General features: G+C 43.1%; 1 protein-coding gene across 2 annotated transcripts; it reads right to left on the bottom strand.

Moving 5' to 3' along the window:
• Positions 1-31: 31 nt before the first annotated feature.
• Positions 32-23,784, bottom strand: nagpa (N-acetylglucosamine-1-phosphodiester alpha-N-acetylglucosaminidase). Of its 2 annotated transcripts, none has more exons than XM_029741191.1 (12): positions 23,606-23,784; positions 21,450-21,655; positions 20,966-21,233; positions 19,719-19,858; positions 19,136-19,244; positions 16,801-16,929; positions 16,402-16,607; positions 16,220-16,267; positions 15,676-15,804; positions 14,828-14,959; positions 3,918-3,996; positions 32-3,180 (listed from the first exon to the last, which is right to left on the bottom strand). In XM_029741191.1, exons 1-12 carry the CDS (start codon positions 23,686-23,688, stop codon positions 2,934-2,936), a joined length of 1,776 nt encoding a protein of 591 aa, XP_029597051.1. In that variant the 5' UTR covers positions 23,689-23,784; the 3' UTR covers positions 32-2,933. The 2 variants fall into 2 exon arrangements, with proteins under 2 accessions (XP_029597051.1, XP_029597058.1); XM_029741198.1 differs by lacking the exon at positions 32-3,180 and adding an exon at positions 3,187-3,328.
• Between the last annotated feature and the right edge of the window lie 9 nt (positions 23,785-23,793).

The following is a 23,793-nucleotide window of genomic DNA, read 5'->3' as shown; positions in this document are numbered from 1 at the left end:
TAAATAGTTCCAACCTAGCCCAGAGAATAAATTGATACTGAAAAAAAGGCTTTATTGGTGAAAAAGAATCTTTACTAAAACTCAGCAGTGACATGCCAACCACCTTACACTGCATTCTGTTTTTCTCAATTCTTGACATTTGCATATTAACAGCAAGAAGTTTCAAGTAGACAAGGAATGTGAGTTGTCATTCACAACAACGACAGTGAAGGAAACACAATCATGGGAAACTTTTACACCAGTTTCAGTTCTTACTTTAGTTTGTGATTAAACACTATACATGACTCTAGTGCATCAAATACATTCCTTGACAAATATCAACACATTATCAAACTTATAAATATTGAAGTATCAATTCCTGACCCTTATTGGATGGGAACTAAACATAATTATGTCATCGCCTGAGTAAAACAAAGAGGAAGTCCAATTTTGAACAAATATATATTAAATCAACCCCCAATCATTTGGCATTATGCTAGGTGCACTTCCTGTTTATGTAAAGGAGCTCCCTTCTTCATCACTCAGTCATTCTTGCTCTGGCTGGCTGAAATCCAGAGGGCCCTCAAGTCAGTGGTCACTACAAAGCACAGCTAGCTTACACAATTCGCCTTTCAAAATAAATACAAACTGAACAGATTCTACATGTAGAATCGGTTTGCAAATTATGTCCGGCACACGCTACCGGTGTGTACCGCAGCCTGGCTCGGACTCTGGCTAGGGCTGGTTTGTTAACACAGACAATAACAACCCATGCTGGGCTACAACTAAACAATATAAAACATTTAAATACTTTTTATAATATGCCAAGACTATTAAAAAAGACATTCAAGCGAAAGACCCATTAACAGCAAGCATACAGTATGTAATAAAAATAATTTGGTGGGTGCCTATATTTGTCCTATTAATACACGTGTGAATTGGAAATTAGTTTTTTGCATATCCCAACTCTTCCCAAGACACCCTCGGAGAGTGGGGTCACGGCCAGGGTGACCCTGGAGCAATTCGGGTTAAGTGCCTAACTCAAGGACAGAGATTTTTCACCTTGATGGCTCGTAGATTCGAACTAGCAACCTTTCGGTTACTGGCCCAATCCTCTAACCGTTAGGCTAACCTGCCGCATATATGTTCCAGGGTAGTGATGCCGGGTACCTCTAGTTGGCCAGCTAGCTCATAGAAGCAGCATAATAAAACATCTACAATTTACCAAACAAAACCAGTCTCGCAACTCACCAACATTCAAATGTATTGAAACAAACATCTATTCAAGCAATCACCTTGATTTGCATTTTTCCTTGCCTGACGTTCACTGGTGAGTGCAAATTAAATTCCACCATTTTCTTCACCAGTTCAAGGAAGTGCGAGTCAAGATAGGTAACTATACAAACAACAGCATCGCAAGCACACAGTGAGTCATTATCACTGTATAGAGACCTTTCACTGTTTTTGAGCACAAGTCATTAGCCATCTCTGTGGGACAATCAAACTCCCTAACAGCCTCCATATAGACCACAATCTGGTAACCTGTATGTTAAATACACACGTAAGACCTCCAACAAAACACATTTCCCATCAAGTGTTCTCCCACAGCCTTGTAATATAACAACCCCTGGTATGTCTCAAAGTGAATCCTAACCTTAGTGTGAGATAAATATCTCCACACAGTTTTAAAAAAAAAACTATACATCCTTCTTTACATCCCCCCAACATGACCATATACTACCCCAATAGTCTCATTGGCCCTCTAACTCACTAATCTCCACCTCACCAAGCCGCCACACAATTCTCATAATATGGAAAAGAGATAAAGGTCATAAAGGATTTCCTCGTCTGTGAGAAACCTCAACTGAAAAATAACTAGAATGAACTGTTAAAGAATTGAGATTGGGGTCAAGGAGCAGTCAACAAACAAACAAAATCTGTTAGACAAAAAAAATAAAAAAATAAACTCACTGAGGACCTGTCAAACTAGTTTGGGTACATGCTTCCTTCTGCATTCAAACCCCTACTGCTGCCTTAGAAACTTTTGGCTGAACCAGAAGCACACTTGGCACCCAGACAACCTTTAAACATGATTTCAACAGTTTGTCTGAACAGTTACAAAAATAGGTGCTTCACAGGGCTGGTGGAAACATGCCTTCACAGAAAAAAACTAGTTTGGAAATATTAAAAACAATCCCAGTGAACCTGGGTGCATTCACATTGAATAATTTGATAAAGTGGACTCCATTAATACAAGGTTCAGTGGGTTGGAGCGTTGGGGATTTCCTGGCTAGGGTTCAAAGTTCTTACCTTGTCTGTTCTCATGGCAACAAGTGGAGAAATCTATCCCATGCTTGTGGAACAGGATGGCAAACATCAGGGTGGCCAACAAAAGGCCCAGAATCCCCTTCTCTGTTTATGTCCCCTTAAAATACCTATTCTTATATGGAAACATACTGTTGATATTAGTCACAATCAAATATGTTGGCATATTGTTTCTTCTTTGTCACTTAGAACAATCTAGAGTGGAGGACAATAAAAGAGTCATTTAGTATAAAAAAGTAACAAGGGTGAGAGAAGTTACTTTCTTCCTCCTTTTACTTCTATGCCTCCTCTTTCTTTTCAGTCTGTTTTTCCTCTTTCTTTACATCCAATCTCGATAACGAGATGGTGGCTGATGAGCCGGAGGGAAAATACAAATAGCCCTCTTCAAATAGGGGATAGAGTTTGAAACATCCGATGGCCTCGTCGTCACACCCTCCCTTCCCCTTTCTGCACTGCACTCCAGCTCTGACCTCTTCTCTATCCCTGGCTCCATCTCTTCCTTTCCTTCATTGATTGCAACCCATTCTCTATATGAACCTTCCTTCCCTCTTTACAATATGTTAGCGATAGCTCCTCCAGACAGTCCTAACAGGGTAGGCTCACTCCCACCCGTCCCCCATCACCCTCCCTCAGCGCGGACCCGACCACAGTTCATCCTGGGAGTCTGAGTCCTCCATCTCGAATACGCCTCTGCTGGGTTGCGACCCTTTCCCTCGGACCCCTGAACTGCTCGCACCAATCTCTGTCAGTGGCACGTAGGAGTAGTCCACACGGCCGGGGTGGTGAGCCGCGGCCCGCCGACACATGATCAGGTGACCCACCAGGCTGGCCAACAGCAGAGAGGTCAACAGGCCAGTGACGATGAGCCAGCACTGCCTGTGGACAGATGGAGCGATGAGAAGAGAGAACAGGGGAGATAAATGGAAGACAGCAGGTGCTAGGCATCGGAAGTGAAAAGTGTATTTGCGGTGTGTAGAGAGCTTGGAAAGTGTACATATCCAATCCAAAAATCTAACCCACTTATCTTTATTATCAGAAGAGGATTCATGGATATTGGTATGGGCCCCAAAAAGGAACATTTGTAGGACGATGAGTAAAAATGTGAGGAATTGAGAAAGGGAGAGAAAGATGATCAATGAATAAACAAACGTCAACCTCCCATTCCATCTGTGGCTGAAACCATAGCAACTCAAAACAATCCCTCACTAGCATGTGAAAGGTAGGGGGGTTAATAAATGTGTATGGCTCCTGCAGTCTGTGTGACGTGTTTACGAGTATGGAGGGGTCAAGCCCGCTAAATACAGGTCTGGACCACTGTTTGTCCATGCAAATATTAGCACATCACCAAACATAGCAGTGGACATGCTGTTATTGTCACACTGAGGCGTGACATTACATATGATTAAGTGATGCATTTCTCTGTCTGAGCCAAGCTGTGAAAAAATAGCAAAGCTGTGTTTTGCACAATGTTCATCTGCATTAAATTTACAATAAGAGAGCGACGGATGGATTCAAAGGAGGGAGAGTGGCTGTGCATGCGAGGGCAGTTAGATTGATTTGTAGGTGGTTAACAGCAGGGAGGGGTTTCAGCTGAAATGACCTTTGGCACTTACTCAGAGAGATAAGGCTTGGATTTGTGTGCCTCCTCCTCACTCCATATTGCAAACATCTGATTGGCCAGACAATGGCCAGCTGTGGAAACAGTGGAAACTGCAATTACAGAAACCACTCATGTCTAAAGTCTCATCCACACACACACACACACACACACACACACACACACACACACACACACACACAATATCATACCAACTATAGATGGTCGCTTCAGCTTCCTTGTTTGACTGCACAAGATGTGACAATTTAAAAAAAAAAAAAAAAAAAAAAAAGGGCATCAAAGTACAAACACGATAATTAGTTATTCCTCAACATGGCCATCAGAAAGTATTCACACCAGGTGACTTACTACACATTTTGTTGTGTTACAGCCTGAATTTAAAATGATTACCTTTAGATTGTAGGCCAGTGACAAACACACACTACCCCATATTTTCCAAGTGGAATTATGTTTTTTGAAATTGTTACAAATTAATAAAAAAATGAAAACGCTGAAATGTCTTGAGTCAACAAATATTCAACCCCTTTTTATTAGTGCAAGGTTAAATTAGTTCAGGAGTAACAACACATTTTCTTAATTCACATAATAAGATGCATGGACTCATTGTGTGAAATAGTGTTTTACAAGAATTTTGAATGACTACCTCATCTCTGTACCCCACACATACAGATAATTGTATGGTCTCTCAGTTGAGCAGTGAATTTTAAAAACAGATTCCCCCACAAAGACTACGGAGGTTTTCCAATGTCTCACAAAGGGCACCTATTGGGAGATGGCAAAACAAACTCAGCAAAAAAAAGTTTGTTTATTTTCAGCAAACTTAACATGTGTAAATATTTGTATAAACATAACAAGATTCACCAACAGACAAACTGAACAAGTTCCACAGACATGTGACTAACAGAAATGGAATAATGTGTCCCTGAACAAAGGGGGGGGGTCAAAATCAAAAGTAAGTCAATGCAGCTGGTGGCCACACCAGATACTAAGTACTGCAGTGCATCTCCTCCTCATGGACATCACCAGATTTTCCAGTTATTGCTGTGAGATGTTACCTCACTCTTCCACCAAAGCATCTGCAAGTTCCCGGACATTTCTGGGGGAGGGGGGGTGCTCAATGGAATTGAGATCCGGGCTCGACTGGCCGTGGCAGAACACTGACATTCCTGTCTTGCAGGAAATCACACACAGAACGAGCAGTATGGCTGGTGGCATTGTCATGCTGGAGGGTCATATCAGGATGAACCTGCAGGAAGGGTACCACATGAGGGAGGAGGATGTCTTCCCTGTAACACAGTGTTGAGATTGAGCTTGTCATTGCAGGCAGTCCGATGATGCTGTGACACGCCGCCCCAGACCATGACGGACCCTCCACCTCCCAAATTTTTTAATAAAAAAAAAAAAAAAAAAAAAAATTAAAAAAAAATCAATAAAAGAAAAATGCCATCCCGCTCCAGAGTACAGGCCTCGGTGTAACGCTCATTCCTGCGACGATAAACGTGAATCCGACCATCACCCCTGGTGAGACAAAACCTCGACTTGTCAGTGAAGAGCACTTTTTGCCAGTCCTGTCTGGTCCAGCGACGGTGGGTTTGTGCCCATAGGCAACGTTGTTGCCGGTGATGTCTGGTGAGGACCTGCCTTACAACAGGCCTACAAGCCCTCAGTCCAGCCTCTCTCGGCCTATTGCCGACAGTCTGAGCACTAATGGAGGGATTGTGCGTTCCTAGTGTAACTTGGGCTGTTGTTGTTGCCATCCTGTACTGCAGGTGTGATGTTCAGATGTATCGATCCTGTGCAGGTGTTGTTACACGTGGTCTGCCACTGCGAGGACGATCAGCTGTACGTCCTGTCTCCCTGTAGCTCGGTCTTAGGCGTCTCACAGTATGGACATTGCAATTTATTGCCCTGGCCACATCTGCAGTCCTCATGCCTCCTTGCAGAGCAGGGACCCTGGGCATCTTTCTTTTGGTTTTTTTCCAGAGTCAGTAGAAAGGCCTCTTTAGTGGCCTAAGTTTTCATAACTGTGACCTTAATTGCCTACCGTCTGTAAGGTGCTCGTGTCTCAACGACCGTTCCACAGGTGCATGTTAATTGTTTATGGTTCATTGAACAAGCATGGGAAACAGCATTTTAACCCTTTACAATGAAGATCTGAAGTTATTTGGATTGTTACAAATTCTCTTTTTAAGACAGGGTCCTGAAAAAGGGACGTTACTTTTTTTGCCGAGTTAAATAAGGTACAGATTGAATATCCCTTTGAGCATGGTGAAGTTATTAATTACACTTTGGATGGTGTATCAATACACCTATAGTCACTACAAACACACAGGTGTCCATCCTAACTAAGTTACCAGAAAGGAAGGAAAAGGCTCAGGGATTTCACCATGAGGCCAACAAAACAGTCAGAGTTTAATGGCTGTGATTGTTGTTGATCCATCCTCAGTTTTCACCATTGTAGATTCTCCACAATACTAACCTAATTGACAGAGTGAAAAGGAAGCATGTAAAGCCTTCCCTGTAGCTCAGTTGGTAGAGCATGGTGTTTGCAACACCAGGGTTGTGGGTTCGATTCCCACGGGGGGCCAGCACAGGAAAAAAAAAAAAAGTATGAAATGTATGCATTCACTACTGTAAGTCGCTCTGGATAAGAGCGTCTGCTAAATGACGTAAATGTATAAATGTATAAAGAAAAAAAATATTCCAAAACATGCATGCTTTTAGCAACAAGGCACTAAAATAATAGTGCAAAGAATGTGGCAAAGCAATTAACTTTTTGTATTGAACACAAAGTGTTATGTTTGGGGCAAATCCAATACATTACTGAGTACCTCTCTCCATTTTCAAGCATAGTCATGGCTGCATCAGCTTATGGGTATGCTTGTAATAGTTAAGGACTGGGGGACCTTTTCAGGAAGAAAAAAAATAACAGAATGATCTTAGCACAGGCAAAATCCTAGAGGAAAACCTGGTTGTCTGCTTTCCACCAGACACTGGTAGATTCATTTTCCTTTCAGCAGGACAATAACCTAAAAGCACAAGACAAATTCTACACTGGAGTTGCTTACCAAGAAGACAGTGAATGTTCCTAAGTGGCCGAGTTAGTTTTGAATTAAATATAAGGCAAAACCTGAAAATTGTCGTCTAACAATGACCTACAACCAATTTGACAGAGCTTGAAGACTTCTGAAAATAATAAAAATGGGCAAATACTGCACAATCCAGGTGTGGAAAGCCCATAGACTAACCCAGAAAGACAGTTGTAATCACTGCCAAATATGCTTCTACAAAGTATTGACTCAGGGGTGTGAATACTTATGTAAATTAGATATTTCTGTATTTAATTGTCAATACATTTCCAGAAATGTCAAAAAATGTTGTTTTCACTTTGCCATTATGGGGTATTGTGTGTAGATGGGTGACAAAATTAAAATGTATTCAATCCGGTTTAAATTCAGGCTGTAACAACAAAATGTGGAATAAAAGGTATGAATACTTCCTGAAGGCACTCTACATTTACATACTAGCGTAAACACAAGGAACATTGCAAACAAGCTATTAAGATGTGAAACTTGATATGTGCAGTTGAAGTTGGAAGTTTACATACACCTTAGCCAAATACATTGAAAACTCAGTTTCACAATTCCTGACGTTTAATCCTAGTAAAAATGTCCCGTCTTAGGTCAGTTAGGATCACCACTATTTTAAGAATGAGGAACGTCAGAATAATAGTTGAGAGAATGATTTCAGCTTTTATTTCTTTCATCGCATTCCCAGTGGGTCAGAAGTCTACATACACTCAGTATTTGGTAGCATTGCCTTTAAATTCATTAACTTGGGTCAAATGTTTTGGGTAGCCTTCCACAAGCTTCACACAATAAGTTGGGTGAATTTTGGCCCATTCCTCCTGAGAGCTGGTGTAACTGAGTCAGGTTTGTAGGCCTCCTTGCTCACACAAGCTTTTTCAGTTCTGCCCACAAATTTACAATGGGATTGAGGTCAGGGCTTTGTGGTGGCCACTCCAATACCTTGACTTTGTGGTCCTTAAGCCATTTTGCCACAACTTTGGAAGCATGCCTGAGGTCATTGTCCATTTGGAAGACCCATTTGCGACCAAGCTTTAACTTCCTGACTGATGTCTTGATGTTGCTTCAATATATCCACATAATTTTCCTACCTCATGATGCCTTCTATTTTGTGAAGTGCACCAGTCCCTCCTGCAGCAAAGCACCCCCACAACATGATGCTGCCACCCCCGTGCTTCACGGTTGGAATGGTGTTCTTCGGCTTGCAAACCTCGCCCCTTTTTCCTCCAAACATAACGATGGTCACTATGGCCAAGCAGTTCTATTTTTGTTTCATTAGACCAGAGGACATTTCTCTCAAAAAGTACAATCTTTGTCCCCATGTGCAGTTGCAAACTGTAGTCTAGCTTTTTTTATGACAGTTTTGGAGCAGTGGCTTCTTCCTTGCTGAGCTGCCTTTCAGGTTATGTCGATATAGGACTCGTTTTACTGTGGATATAGATACTTTGGTACCCGTTTCCTCCAGCATCTTCACAGGGTCCTTTGCTGTTGTTCTGGGAAAGATTTGCATTTTTCACACCAAAGTGCGTTAATCTCTAGGACAGGACGCGTCTCCTTCCTGAGCGGTATGACGGCTGCGTGGTCCCATGGTGTTTATACTTGCGTACTATTGTTTGTATAGATTAACCTAGTACCTTCAGGCATTTGGAAATTTCTCCCAAGGATGAACCAGACTTGTGGAGGTCTACAATATTTTTTCTGAGGTCTTGGCTGATTTTTTTTATTTTCCCATGATGTCAAGCAAAGAGGCACTGAGTTTCAAGGTAGGCCTTGAAATACATCCACAGGTACACCTCCAATTGACGTCAATTAGCCTATCAGAAGCTTCTAAAGCCATGACATCCCTTTCTGGAATTTTCCAAGCTGTTTAGAGGCACAGTCAACTTAGTGTATGTAAACTTCTAACCCACTGGAATTGTGATAGATCATTTCACTTATAATTCACTGTCTGTAAATAATTGTTGGAAAAATTACTTGTGTCATGCACAAAGTAGATGTCCTAACTGACTTGCCAAAACTATAGTTTGATAACAAGAAATTTGTGGAGTGGTTGAAAAACGAGTTTTAATGACTCCAACCTAAGTGTATGTAAACTTCCGACTTCAACTGTATTTATGTAGAGGACTGGGGATTTGTTAGGGTTACTCTAGTTTGTGACATACATACCAACACGACTTGATTAAGCACCCCTACACCACTCTGCCTCCCACCTCTTTTACAGGGATCTAAATATTTTAAACTCCTACACGTGTGTTGTAAGTGGCAGCCAAGCAGTCAGTAAAAAATCAAAGTTTGTCACGTGCTCCGAATACAACAGGTGTAGACCTTAGTGAAATGCTTACTTACAGGCTCTAACCAATAGTGCGGACAAAAAAGGTGTGTGTGTGTAAGTAAAGAAATAAAACCGTAAAAAGACATTGAAAATAAGAGTAGCAAGGCTATATACAGACACCGGTTAGTCAGGCTTATTGAGGTAGTATGTACATGTGGGTATGGTTAAAGTGACTATGCATATATAATGAACAGAGAGTAGCAGTAGTGTAAAAAGAGGGGTTGGTGGGTGGTGGGACACAATGCAGATAGCCCGGTTAGCCAATGTGCGGGAGCACTGGTTGGTCGGGCCAATTGAGGTAGTATGTACATGAATGTAGTGACTATGCATATAAGATAAACAGAGAGTGTGGTGGGGGGGGGGGGGGGGGGGCAGGCACACAATGCAAGTAGTCCGGGTAACCATTTGGTTTCCTGTTCAGGAGTCTTATGGCTTGGGTGTAAAAACTGTTGAGAAGCCTTTTGTCCTAGAATTCGCACTACGGTACCCCTTGCCATGCGATAGTAGAGAGAACAGTCTATGACTGGGGTGGCTGGGGTCTTTGACAATTTTCAGGGCCTCCCTCTGACACCGCCTGGTGTAGAGGCACCACCCAGCCAGGTCTCTGACCTCCTCCCTATAGGCTGTCTCGTCATTGATCAGGCCTACCACTGTTGTGTCGTCAGCAAACTTAATGATGGTGTTGGAGTCGTGCCTGGCCATGCAGTCGTGGGTGAACAGGGAGTACAGGAGGGGACTGAGCACGCACCCCTGGGGAGCTCCAGTGTTGAGGATCAGCGTGGCAGATGTGTTGCTACCTACCCTCACCACCTGGGGGGCGGCCCGTCAGGAAGTCCAGGATCCAGTTGCAGAGGGAGGTGTTTAGTCCCAGGTTCCTTAGCTTAGTGATGAGCTTTGAGGGCACTATGGTGTTGAACGCTGAGCTGTAGTCAATGAATAGCATTCTCACATAGGTGTTCCTTTTGTCCAGGTGGGAAGGGGCAGTGTGGAGTGCAACAGTGATTGCATCATCTGTGGATCTGTTTGGGCGGTATGCAAATTGGACTGGGTCTAGGGTTTCTGGGATAATGGTGTTGATGTGAGCCATTACCAGCCTTTCAAAGCACTTCATGCCTATGGACGTGAGTGCTATGGGTCTGTAGTCATTTAGGCAGGTTGCCTTTGTGTTCTTGGGCACAGGGATTATGGTGGTCTGCTTGAAGCATGTTGGTATTACAGACTCAATGAGGGACATGTTCAAAATGTCAGTGAAGACACCTGCCAGTTGGTCAGCACATGCCCAGAGCACACGTCCTGGTAATCCATCTGGCCATGCAGCCTTGTGAATGTTGACCTGTTTAAAGGTCTTACTCACGTATGCTACGGAAAGCGTGATCACACAGTCGTCTGGAACAGCTGATGCTCTCATGCATGCCTCAGTGTTGCTTGCCTCGAAGCGAGCATAGAAGTGATTTAGCTCGTCTGGTAGGCTCGTGTCACTGGGCAGCTCGCGGCTGTGCTTCCCTTTGTAGTCTAATAGTTTGCAAGCCCTGCCACATCCGACGAGCGTCGGAGCCGGTGTAGTATGATGTGAGGGCCAATCAGCTCATCAACCTGATAAGGAGCACAGTCCTGGGCTATGCTCAGAGACTGAAAGGGGCGATCAACCTTGGAGGACATGGGATGAAGGAGTGCGGGAGTGAGAACACACTAGAATGAAAGGGAATGAGTCAGTGTAGTGTGGCGTTGATGTTCCAACCCCCAAACATAAAAACGCCACCAACATAGAACTAGACTAAATAGAGATGGTGGATCACACAGATAACTAAAGTAAACCAAAGTGGTGTGCTGAGGAGTGAGATTCCAGTCTGCACGGGCCTGTCATTGTTTAGGAGAGCTCATGAACACATCCCTGCTATGCCCTACATATGGACACAACCAGCAGAGTAAGGGAGGGGTAGATACAGACAGAGACCAAGTGATTACCAAACCTTCCATAACAAAGTCTTCACCTACAGAAAAATCAACATGGAGGAGAAGAGTCCCCTAAGCAAGCTGGTCCAACACAATTAGACCCAACCAAATCATGAGAAAACAAAAATAATTATTTCCAATGTGTCAAATAATTAATAATAAAAAAAGAAGTGCAAACTAGAATGCTATTTGGCCCTAAACAGAGTACAGAGTGGCAGAATACCGGACCACTGACTGACACAAAATTAAGGAAAGCTTTGACTATGTGAGCATAGCCTTGCTACTGAGAAAGGCCACCGTAGGCAGACCTGGCTCTCAAGAGAACACAGGCTATGTGCACACTGCCCACATCATGAAGTGGAAACTGAGCTGCACTTCCTAACCTCCTGCCAAATGTATGACAACAGACATATTTCCCTCACATTACACAGACCAGCAAAAAACTAGAAAACTCAAATTGATAAACTCTCAAATATATTGGGTGAAATACCACAGTGTGCCATCACAGCAGCAATATTTGTGACCTGTTGCCGCAAGGGCAACCAGTGAAGAACAAACACAATTGTAAATTATTATTTTCCCTTTTGTACATCGTTACAACACTGCATATAGCCATATGACATTTGAAATGTCTCTTCCTTTGGAACTTGAGTCTAATGTTTATTTTTGATTGTTTATTTCACTTTTGTTTATCTATTTCACTTGCTTTGGCAAGCCCTTGAATTGAATTGAGAAAGCAAGACCAACAAGTAACGAACAAGGAGGGAGGTAAAATGACAGACAGGAACAAAAGGGGTGAAGACATAAAATGAGGAAATACATTGAAGGGAAATGAGTCTGGTGTGCTGGGACAGCTCAGATCATCTCAGAGATAAACCTTCCTGATTTGTACTACAATGAGAACACAGAACACTAGACACACAGGGCAACTACATTAGGGCGGACCCCAATTAGTTGACAGGCTGTTGGTCAACCAGTAGCATGCGTGTATCACACACACCTCAGTGAACTAAACAATTGCAGAGGCCTAGACTAAAAGCCAATTTATGCTAGATCCGAAATGTGGTCGAAGGCTCCGTATGGAGGGTGTGACGCAATTACGGAGCCTCCGGAGGCATGCAGCGACCATGCACCACCCAAATGAACCAATGCGGAGGGCCCTGTATAGCTCCGCATTGACATGATTGGTTGACGGTAGATGGGAGCTGTACTACTTCCTTCACAACAGCTCTGCACTGCGCTGCGAAGCGTGAACGCCATGACTTCTGCAGAGGCCGATTCACCGTAAACGCTGTAAGGCCAATGCAGACGTCGGCTTGATCATGACGCCCCCAGCTATGGTAATTTCTGTTAATGCATTCAATAGATTATTCCTTTTACCGTCCTCATTGTCGGAGTGGACACAATGTTTGCAGAGCACACAACCTATGCAACACTTGTGAGGAACAAGTTGGTTTATTTCATTACGAGTTTTGCCAATCCAATTTAGTCATTGTCTTTTGTTTGGAGCACTCCCTCCTGTCAATGTTGAGTAAGGACGTGCACCTGATTACACTTAGAAGTAGTCCTATAGGCTACCTGGCCTGCTCACAAATTTGGGGATCTGATAGCATTTCTGATTGGCTTAACTCACCACCACTAATGAGCTGTGGAGCTTCTCAAAGTAATGTTTTCACCTCAAACAGCAAGCAAACAAAGTCTGTTTTAACATCCATTGAGAATCACAATAGTTCCTCAATGCATTTGAAAAATCTTTCCAGCGCTCTCCCTTTCAAATACCACTTAGTGTGAATGGAAAAATGTCATGCTCTGATCCAGTAGAAACATCACTAAATAGGTCTACCTGATTATTTCTCATCAGTGGTTGACTTAGACTGAAATAGGTCCCGGTCCCATTTTGGGTGCTGGTACTGTTTATATTTAGGTGCAGGAGCTCCACTATACTTTTGAGCTACTATTCTATAAGAGGAACAGGAGCTCAAGCAGTAGGACATTTGAGGTGTTGGTACTCCGCTCCGGTGAGCTCCTGCCCACGTCAAGCACTGCTTCTTATCACTTGAGCAAATAGCCTACAGCGGTGTCTGTCCCGAGCTCACTGGAGCAGGAAACTGAGGGCCCAGAATATTTTATACAATGTTGCAAGTTTGCTAGAGCAAGCTTCAGACCAGACCCAAGTTAATAGTTGATAAAAATGTTTCAAGTTCATTGCAGACAGGCCATGCATAGCCAGTGTGATTTATAGGATATTTTATATCAGCAGGCTGCAATGTTTTTATTTGTTGACTTTATGTAGGCTATTTTTACATAGTTGGCCAATGGCAATAGAAGTTACTTTTTAGGTTTGTATCATTTTAATTTAGATATCATTTTGATGACAATGATTGAGATATGAAGACGTTATTATAAAATGTGCATATGAAAACCATAACTGGCACACAGATCGGTAGAAATGGTAAGATAAATTGGCATTCCACATGAAAAAAGGTTGCCGACTCCTCGTGTAGCCTATTACCAACAACTTCAGGAGAGTAATGGCAGAATCTGCAAAAGCCATCAGGAGAGGGAAGAGGATGGTTGGGTCAGGTTAAGATTGTTTCTTCTGGTTATCTAGATGTCTGGCTCCATCTTGAGTCATTTGTGTCCGATTTCATCAAACCGTGAGCTTAAAGTATCAGACAAGCTGAATGCATAAAGTTGATTTTAACAAAATACATAGGATGTGTCTATATGGAGAAATGCATGTTTAAAAATGTCAACCAATCGATTGGTCGAAAGAACAGACTTCAGTCGACCAAGATTTTTTTAGTCGGGGACAGCCCTAGACTACATACAGCCAACTGAAACATATCCTGAATGTCTGTACCATGTAATGATGGGGAACCAATAAAACAGACAAGTCATGTTTGGGAGAAAACCTATGCTAGCAGGCTTTTATTTTTTATTTTACCAGGTAAGTTGACTGAGAACACATTCTCATTTACAGCAACGACCTGGGGAATAGTTACAGGGGAGAGGAGGGGGATGAATGAGCCAATTGTAAGCTGGGGATGATTAGACAGCCGTGATGGTATGAGTGCCAGATTGGGAATTTAGCCAGGACACCAGGGTTAACACCCCTACTCTTACGATAAGTGCAATGGGATCTTTAATGACCTCAGAGAGTCAGGACACCCGTTTAACGTCCCATCCGAAAGACGGCACCCTACACAGGGCAGTGTCACTGCCCTGGGGCATTGGGATATTTTTTTTAGACCAGAGGAAAGAGTGCCTCCTACTGGCCCTCCAATACCACTTCCAGCAGCATCTGGTCTCCCATCCAGGGACTGACCAGGACCAACGCTTAGAATGAAGTGGTCCACATACTGTACAAGACACTTTACAGGACGACAATTATGAAACTATTAGTACTCATTAGAGACTGAGATGCAGACATGAAGAGGCTTGTAACCTCTTTATGCAGTATGTTGTGATCCGTTTAGTTACTGCAACTACTAGAGCTCTGAGCAGGCGGGGGAGTTACAGGTGGTTCCATACCTCTGTGTATGCTCTGGTTCTTCTCTCCCTGGAACAGGGCATTGCAGCTTCCTGTGACCGGGTCACATGGGCACATGTCCTGGCACTGGCACTCCTTCCCACAGTCCAGCCCGTACAAACCCAGAGGACACTCTGAGGGGAACACAGGAAGTGATGTGAGAGACACCAAGGAAACAGGATGAGATGTCACTGGAAAATACAATAAAGCTTTAATGTAAAGAAACTTCCCTGCTGAAAACCACTGATCTAGCTTGCAACATCCGGGGTTAGAACCAATGTTTTGGTTTCATAGACCTTCTTAGGGATTTTAAGATACTGTTCACAATATGTAATTGTCACATGTAAGCTAGTCCATAATACATGGGAACTACAGCATTGATGAACATGAAGAGTTTAACAACTCTGACAGACAATAAGAAATCAACAATAACTTCATTTAATCTCCAAAGCCACAGGTATTCAGTCCAGGATTTGGACATCAGAGGGCCAAGGAAGTGATATAACGAAGGCTTAGCATATTAGGGTTAATGTGTTCCAGCAGTTCTCATTCAGAGATTTGGAGCAAGACTATTGGCAGAAGTCGTACAGAGGGAATGTTCTAGCCAGAGCACTGGGAAAGCTTTTGTTGCTCACCGTTATCCCTGTGAGACTGGGAATAAGGCATAACATTGGAAGTGCGCCAAGGTGCTATTACTAAAACAGGTGAGGGAAAGTCTGGGAATGTGAAAGAGAAATTAGGGACTGATAGGGGATTACGAATTTGCTTTGGAGGGTCGTAAAGGTTGTTTTAGGTGTACACCAATCAATCAGGGTTACACACTTATCCTGCCGCACTACTAGCAACACACCTTGTTCACAGGAGTCGCCATGGAAACCAATGGGGCAGCTGCAGCCACCGTGAACAGTGTCACATGAGCCCCCGTTAGTGCAGGTGCATGTCTGGTTGCAGCCGTCGCCATAGAAACCCAAATCACACACTGAGCGAGAGAGAGAAAATAAGTTAAAAGACACTAGTAAGCTGTGATAGGTGGACGGTCAGATACTGTAGATTTTGGAGGAAGTATTACAAGATATGAGGACAAGACGTCATTGTATACAGTATTATGTAGGATACAGGTTTGGTCAGGAAAGTAAGGAGTGTATTATAGGGCCATTGGGTTGGGAGAAGGTGCAGTGAGTGAAAGAAAATGTGAGGCTAGGAGGTGTTAAAGTACTGCCCTGGAATGTGGAAGTTATAACTACCAACCGTAATTGCCAAAGCTCGACAGAGCACATTCTTCACAAATCATAGGGTCCTGGGGACAAGCAACAGGTTTCACACCAGGAGAAATGACAGACTTGTTGTGTAAACAAACCAAGCCAGAGAGAGCGAGAGAGCGAGAGGCTGATTACCTTGGCTGCAGTTCTCCCCTCTCCATCCAGCGTCACACGCACAGCCATCTGCACCAGGAGAGAGGGATGAGATAAGAAAGAGAATCGAGAAAGAAATAGGAGAGAGAGGCGTTTCATTGTAACCTCAGAGAGCTGGTTCAGAACTCGAGAGGAGAGAACAACTGTACCCACTCCTCACTCACCCTGTGTACAGACACCGTGGGCACCACAGGTGGGCGGTTGGCACACCAGGGTGTCACAGCCAGTCCCACTCCAGCCCTCCTGGCATTGGCAGTGCCCATTGATGCACGTCCCGTGCCCGCTGCAGTCCTCAGGCTGACACTGGGGCTGGTGGACGCACAGGATGGTGGAGATCCGCCGAGGGCAGCGCCACATGGGGTCTGAGACACTGAAGGAGGGAATAGAGGGGGGATGGGGAGCATGGAGACAAAGAAAGAGCAGGTGAGAGAATGAATATTATAATTTACAGTGTGTCAAACAGCAACAACATTTGACTAAAATAAAAGCCACAAAAAGCAGCTCCATAAACCTTGTAATGTCATTGCAATGAACATGTGACATGAGCTTTCTGATTGGCTTACCAGTGGTCCGAGGGGTAGCTGGCCAATGAGCCGTTCGCCACGTAAGTGGAGGAACCCCCCCCATCCAGGTTGATGGCATTGATGACCCCCTGACCTTTCAGAAAATCTGCCACCTCCCAAAGATTCATACTAAAGAGAGGAGAGAACAATTGGTACAAAACCACTAGTACAGTACTGTACCATAAGGCCATAGAGGAAGGTGCTTGCATTTAAATCAAAACAAATGCATAAGGACTTCTGAAGCAATGTCGATTGTGTGAAAAATAAGGTAAATTCATTGGAGAAGGTCAATGGTTGGTCTGATATGCACCGAGAGACTGTGCCTACTAGATAAGATTTATTGACTTTATATGGCCTGATATTGAGTGGAGAGGCCATGGACATGAACAGACATGTCCCCTTGTGGTCTTTCCAAAGCCATGTCTTTAACAAACTCATGAAACTCTAGGTCAATAAGGTAATTTGTTCATTGCAACGGTGCAGAGAAAGCCAGATGAATAGAATTGTTCAGAGCCTTTTTACTTACAATGAGGGAAAAAAGTATTTGATCCCCTGCTGATTTTGTACGTTTGCCCACTGACAAAGAAATGATCAGTCTATAATTTTAATGGTAGGTTTATTTGACCAGTGAGAGACAGAATAACAGCCAAAAAATCCAGAAAAACGCATGTCAATTTTTTATATACATTTATTTGCATTTTAATGAGGGAAATAAGTATTTGACCACCTCTCAATCAGAAAGATTTCTGGCTCCCAGGTGTCTTTTATACAGGTAACGAGCTGAGATTAGGAACACACTCTTAAAGGGAGTGCTCCTAATCTCAGTTTGTTACCTGTATAAAAGACACCTGTCCACAGAAGCAATCGGATTCCAAACTCTCAACCATGGCCAAGACCAAAGAGTTCTCCAAGGATGTCAGGGAGAAGATTGTAGACCTACACAAGGCTGGAATGAGCTACAAGACCATCGCCAAGCAGCTTGGTGAGAAGGTGACAACAGTTGGTGCGATTATTCCCAAATGGAAGAAACACAAAGAACTGTCAATATCCCTCGGCCTGGGGCTCCATGCAAGATCTCACCTCGTAGGGTTGCAATGATCATAAAGAAAAGTGAGGAATCAGCCCAGAACTACACGGGAGGATCTTGTCAATGATCTCAAGGCAGCTGGGACCATAGTCACCAAGAAAACAATTGGTAACACACCACGCCGTGAAGGACTGAAATCCTGCAGCGCCCGCAAGGTCCCCCTGCTCAAGAAAGCTCATATACATGCCCGTCTGAAGTTTGCCAATGAACATCTGAATGATTCAGAGGACAACTGGGTGAAAGTGTTGTGGTCAAATGAGACCAAAATGGAGCTCTTTGGCATCAACTCAACTCGCCATGTTTGGAGGAGGAGAAATGCTGCCTATGACCCCAAGAACACCATCCCCACCATCAAACATGGAGGTGGAAATATTATGCTTTGGGGGTGCTTTTCTGCTAAGGGGACAGGACAATTTCACCGCATCAAAGGGACGATGGACGGGGCCATGTGCCGTCAAATCTTGGGTGAGAACCACCTTCCCTCAGCCAGGGCATTGAAAATGGGTCGTGGATGGGTATTCCACCATGACAATGACCCAAAACACACATCCAAGGCAACAAAGGAGTGGCTCAAGAAGAAGCACATTAAGGTCCTGGAGTGGCCTAGCCAGTCTCCAGACCTTAATCCCATAGAAAATCTGTGGAGGGAGCTGAAGGTTCGAGTTGCCAAACGTCAAAGAGGAGTGGGACAAAATCCCTCCTGAGATGTGTGCAAACCTGGTGGCCAACTACAAGAAATGTCTGACCTCTGATTGCCAACAAGGGTTTTCCCACCAAGTACTAAGTCATGTTTTGCAGAGGGGTCAAATACTTATTTCCCTCATTAAAATGCAAATCATTCTATAACATTTTTGACATGCGTTTTTCTGGATTTTTTTGTTGTTATTCTGTCTCACTGTTCAAGTAAACCTACCATTAAAATTATAGACTGATCATTTCTCTGTCAGTGGGCACACGTACAAATTCAGCAGGGGATCAAATACTTTTTCCCCCTCACTGTAGCCCAATCTCCCTTCATATGCCTAAATGGCCCCACTTCTGCCTCCAATCAAACCTGCATGGTCTCGCATTCCTTTCACTCTCCATCACTTTGACCAACCAGTTTCTCTCCCTCCCACTGTATTCCCTCTCCTGACTCCCACAATACTCTCCACTTTTTCCACCCTCATCCAATTACACCTGTATTATTTTCCACCCTTTCTATCTCCTTACCCTCTTCTCAAATCCTCATCTCTTGTCCATTCTTACCCTCTGTGGTCCGTCTGTCCGTCTATGTGGAACAGGATTAGTTTCCCCTCCTCATCGTGACCCACCGCTGTCCTGGCCGACACCACATCCACAAAACGGCGGAAATTCCCTGCGGAATCAAATGCATGAAAATTGAATATTACTGGCTGAATTTAAAAACAACAATGAATACATCATTGTTGTTTTTACATAGCCAGAACGGGCAAACAAGGTTTCACCATATGCATTTGTCAATTGTGCCATATGCAATTTCTCTTCATATTTCTAAATGTATTTTTTATTGTGTATTATGACAACTCCATGATGTTTTAAATGGCCATGTTATACTAGTGACGTGAAGCCAAAAACAGATTTCTACATCAAGTCTATGACAATGTTACCACTAAGTGCTGACGTAAGGCCAGTCCTGCTTTTTACTTCCTAATCTAATGGTTGAGTAAGCCGATGCTAGATGTGCACTTAATGGAGACTTTTACCTAAAGTAATATTACAAGATGTCAATACTAACTAACTACACATATCTCTAGCATTTTAAGTAAGTATGGCTAAGTTGAAGACATCCTCAGTATCCTGCAGTAGCTACCCGTCTCCTGTGTCGCGTCACACTCAGCCTCTATGCTCTGGTTAATGTAGACCTGGCTGTTTCGGAGCAGCCACACCACCCCACTGACCAACTGCACAAAGGGGTTGGCTTCATCCTTAACGTCCTCCTCAGAGAGATAACTTGAGACAGAAAGAAGTAGAGAAACAGGATGTAGAGGGAAAAATCAGGGACAAAGATGAGGAAAATGTAAAGTTATCCCCAAACAGCATCAAATAACACCAGTCAGTCATATCTCAAGAAAGGAATAACCAACTGTGGAACAAGGTACTCATGAGATCACATGCTTCGATACTCATGTTAAAAAGGGTACATTCAGCAATCTGGTGAGATAAAACATGTTGGCTGAGTCAGCGAAAAGCTCAAGTGCATCCTGAATCTCTGTACAGTGTTTTCACCTGGCTAGCTTTGTTGGCCCCACAAGAAATGTTTGTACTTCAATTTGTGACAGTTAAATAGCTTAGTGTTCAAAGCCCTCGGGCTCTAGTCTATGAAAAATCTATAGGGGGAATGAGATGTGGGGGGCACATTGGACACAGTGAATGGTTTGGTGATTCTGCCCATACAATATTAGCCACTACACAACAACCAAGCAGCCGCCTGTTCAGGTGGCTGGTTTTATCGGTTTAGGGACCACTGCTTTTTTCACTGCTCTTATTTTTCCCCCTCAAACATACATGAACGTAAACACCATTATCTGGGAAACAGGAAATTCCAAGGTAGAGCCAATACTCTACACGGAATGACTCACAGGTCAACACAACACACTTTTCCAGGGAACAGGAAGTACCTTTCTAATCTAATAGGTTATGTTCCAAAGTAGACGTCATTTACGTGATTGGGTTATTGTGGCGTGTGCGTGTTTTTGTTGGGTGGCTTAATTTGGGCATGGAGGTTTGGCTAGTGGAAGTTCATTACAGTTTCATATGGAGAAACAAAGAAGCATTGCTGTTAGTGAGATGAGACTTGCGATAATTTAGAATGAGTAATAATCATAGCATGTAATAAAGGGCTTTGTGTTTGATCAAATAAACATAAGACCTTTGTATTTTATGATAACAGGATCAGTGTTCCACAACCTCAACTACAAGGCTTGACAGCATGTCTAAAAAAAGTCATGAAGTCCAAATTTCTGTTAGAAATTATACACATTACAACCACAAATGGAGCTCAAGGTGAGGTACAGAGAGATATTGAGAAGGAAATTCAACGAGACCGGCAGCTCTTACCCAAACACCAGTGTCCCATCCCTCCTGATGCCAAACTGGGCATTCTGCAACCCTTTGCTGTCCCTCACTTGCACCCCGTCACTCACTAGATTCCCCAAACACTCCCCGGTCTTAGTACCAAAGAACCCTCCATTCTGGGCATAGAGACACCTGCCGACTCTAGCAGTTTCCTCCACCGCCTCCCTCCGGTTCATCCCGCACCCCCCCGGCCCTCCAGGCTCCAGCACAGACACCGTCCTCAGGGGGTCATGGACCACTGTAATGTGACCTGTGGCAGGGAGGAAATCATTTCTTAATTTTAGAGTTTATATACACAAAAAAAAATGGAACAGAATCTCACTTGACAAAAGCCTAATATTGTAAGGGTATGGTGTTTAAACTGCTGAATAGCTATGGAAACAAAGAAAATAACACATTTTGCCATAAAGAATTAAAATGGGGCAATTTTAGGGGTATTTTCAAAATAAGTATTTCCTCAACTGACCTGTGACCCATCGGGTTGTGCCAGGGACGTTAGAGATGAATACTTTGGACTCAGTCACCCCAGTGTGGTTGCTGGCGGGCCAGGTCTGGTGGGTGACGTTGCCATGGACAACGGACTGGCAGTCTCGGACATGACGGTGGGAGTGCGAGGGTCCATGGCTATGGCCGTAGGGGTACGGTGATAGGAGGTCATCGTCCAATGAGGGACTGTGGAGAACAAATATCCAGTTGTTTCAACTTTATTTACTCATGATGATACACTTATCCTGAGTCCATATTGCCTAAAAACTTGATGCAAAATAGACAAACTGCATTCAAAGAAATCAAGATCTGCAGTGAAAATGTTTTGAACTTTTTTCTTTAAAGTAAAAGTACTTGTCACACATTTGAGTTAAGTCCAAAAACACTTCACTCTCAAACAATTTACTTATTATCAGTGCATCAATGTGTCAAAAGAGTGTTGGTCATGTGACTAAATATGTTTTCCAGAAGAAAAAGCCTTGGGCCACTTCAGACCAAGTTCTTTGCTATCCGGGATCCTAGGTACGTCTCAATGCTTAAGCCATTTCAATTTGGTGACAAAGGTAAGGGTTAATAAAGATGCACTATGCAGATATCACGCCTGATTTCAGTTAAAGTAACAAAAACAGGCAAGTATAGTGTAGAGAATCATTGTACCATCTAAACCGCTGTGAAATATATTTTCCAAAAACAGTATTTTTAGCAGTTTGAAGCTGGTTGTACAAAAACAATAGTAAAAGATGCAAAACTTAAACTTTAAAACAGAAAGCATAGAAATAGGGCACATAACTGATCTCCCGCTTCATAGAATTGCTTTCAATGAGCTCTATAACTCATTTCTATGTGAATTTTGTGGGGTCGCCCAAAAAGTAAAATTTTTTGCAGCTTTAACTTGAGACCTTCAAATGGGTATTCTATGACATTAGACAACATATGACAGCTTATGCTAGTTGATAGGATGAGAGAAACACTGGAGAGGTTGTTGTAACAAAGTAAAGACAGGGTCTGTAAAAACCAGACAAACTTGAGAATTGATTACTAGGAATTGATTTATATAATTTGAGATACAAGCACAGCACAGCACTACACAACACTGCTCTCTAGTGTTGATTATATGCAACTACCGAAAACTTCAAGATGGGTTGTGCTCAAAGAATTAACATCTCTGCCTCAATGCAATGACGTGTACTTTACCGTGGACTTCAGATTTGTACTTTAAATAATAACAATATAATTTTGTCAAGAATAGGGGAGGAGTTATTTCATGCATAAAAAAATGCTCATATTTAACATTAGCAAAGTACAAAAAAAATACCAATATGAAAAGGTATGGACTGAAATGTAAAATGTATGAGGGTAAATTAGTAATTCCCTGCCTATGTTCCGACAGGATTATAAACTAACCAACTAATGCATTCATAATTTGGTCAGTTATAGCCAGCCAGTTGCTTGATTATAATGTTTATCTGTAGCAGTGGCAGCAGTAAAGTGCAAAGTCATTCTTGTCTCTGACAGCAGAGATAACGGTATGCTGTCCCTTTGTGAATATAGTCAAGTGAAGAAGTCTGAAATAAACATACACTGTGTGTATTTCAGATGGGTCCTCAGCTTGTAGTGAAGCAAAGTGTGCCAAAGACTTCTTCACTTGACTATATTCACAAAGGGACAGCATACCGTTATCTCTGCTGTCAGAGACAAGAATGACTTTGCACTTTACTGCTGCCACTGCTACAGATAAACATAACAAGCAACTGGCTGGCTATAACTGACCAAATTATGAATGCATTAGTTGGTTAGTTTATAATCCCAAAACCTGTCGGAACATAGGCAGGGAATTACTAACTTACCCTCATACATTTTACATTTCAGTCCATACCTTTTCATATTGGTCCCCCTTTGGAATAGAACCTACAAACCTGGAAATGCAAGAACCATGCTCTACCAATTTAACTACACGGGACTACGAAGTCAGATAAGTGCTCCTCACAGGCTGTCCTAACAAGATTCTAGTCTGCCTCCTTGAGACAGCAGCACAAGCACAGCCAACCTAGCTAACTAGCTAGCAGGCTAGCGCTTGTTAACTTCTGAGTCTGATTGTGAAAGTTTTGCTAGCGAGCTAGAAACGACGGCCCTTACCCAATATTGTTGCACTCCGACATCCAAATACCAAGCCATATCAGGAGCACCGCAAAGTGACTATTCACTGAAAGTGTTGCCATATGATAGCATAGACATTAAAAGTGTGCGCCTGCCTCACTCCACTTTTAAGCTACCATAATCAACGCGAGGGAAGTCATATGACTTGTCCAAGACAAGAGCACATG

The sequence above is a fragment of the Salmo trutta genome, chromosome 3 (assembly GCF_901001165.1).
Source record: "Salmo trutta chromosome 3, fSalTru1.1, whole genome shotgun sequence".
Classification (NCBI taxonomy): Eukaryota; Metazoa; Chordata; class Actinopteri; order Salmoniformes; family Salmonidae; genus Salmo; species Salmo trutta.
This window is presented reverse-complemented; position numbering and strand designations above follow the sequence as displayed.

Excerpts from the sequence above, each read along its gene's own strand:
- nagpa (XM_029741191.1), bottom strand. The coding sequence starts at position 23,688 with ATGGCAACACTTTCAGTGAATAGTCACTTTGCGGTGCTCCTGATATGG. Across the intron at positions 21,656-23,605 it reads TCGGAGTGCAACAATATTGG|TCCCTCATTGGACGATGACC; the intron begins GTAAGGGCCGTC and ends TGTTCTCCACAG. Across the intron at positions 16,930-19,135 it reads GGACAGACGGACCACAGAGG|TATGAATCTTTGGGAGGTGG; the intron begins GTAAGAATGGAC and ends TCCTCTCTTTAG.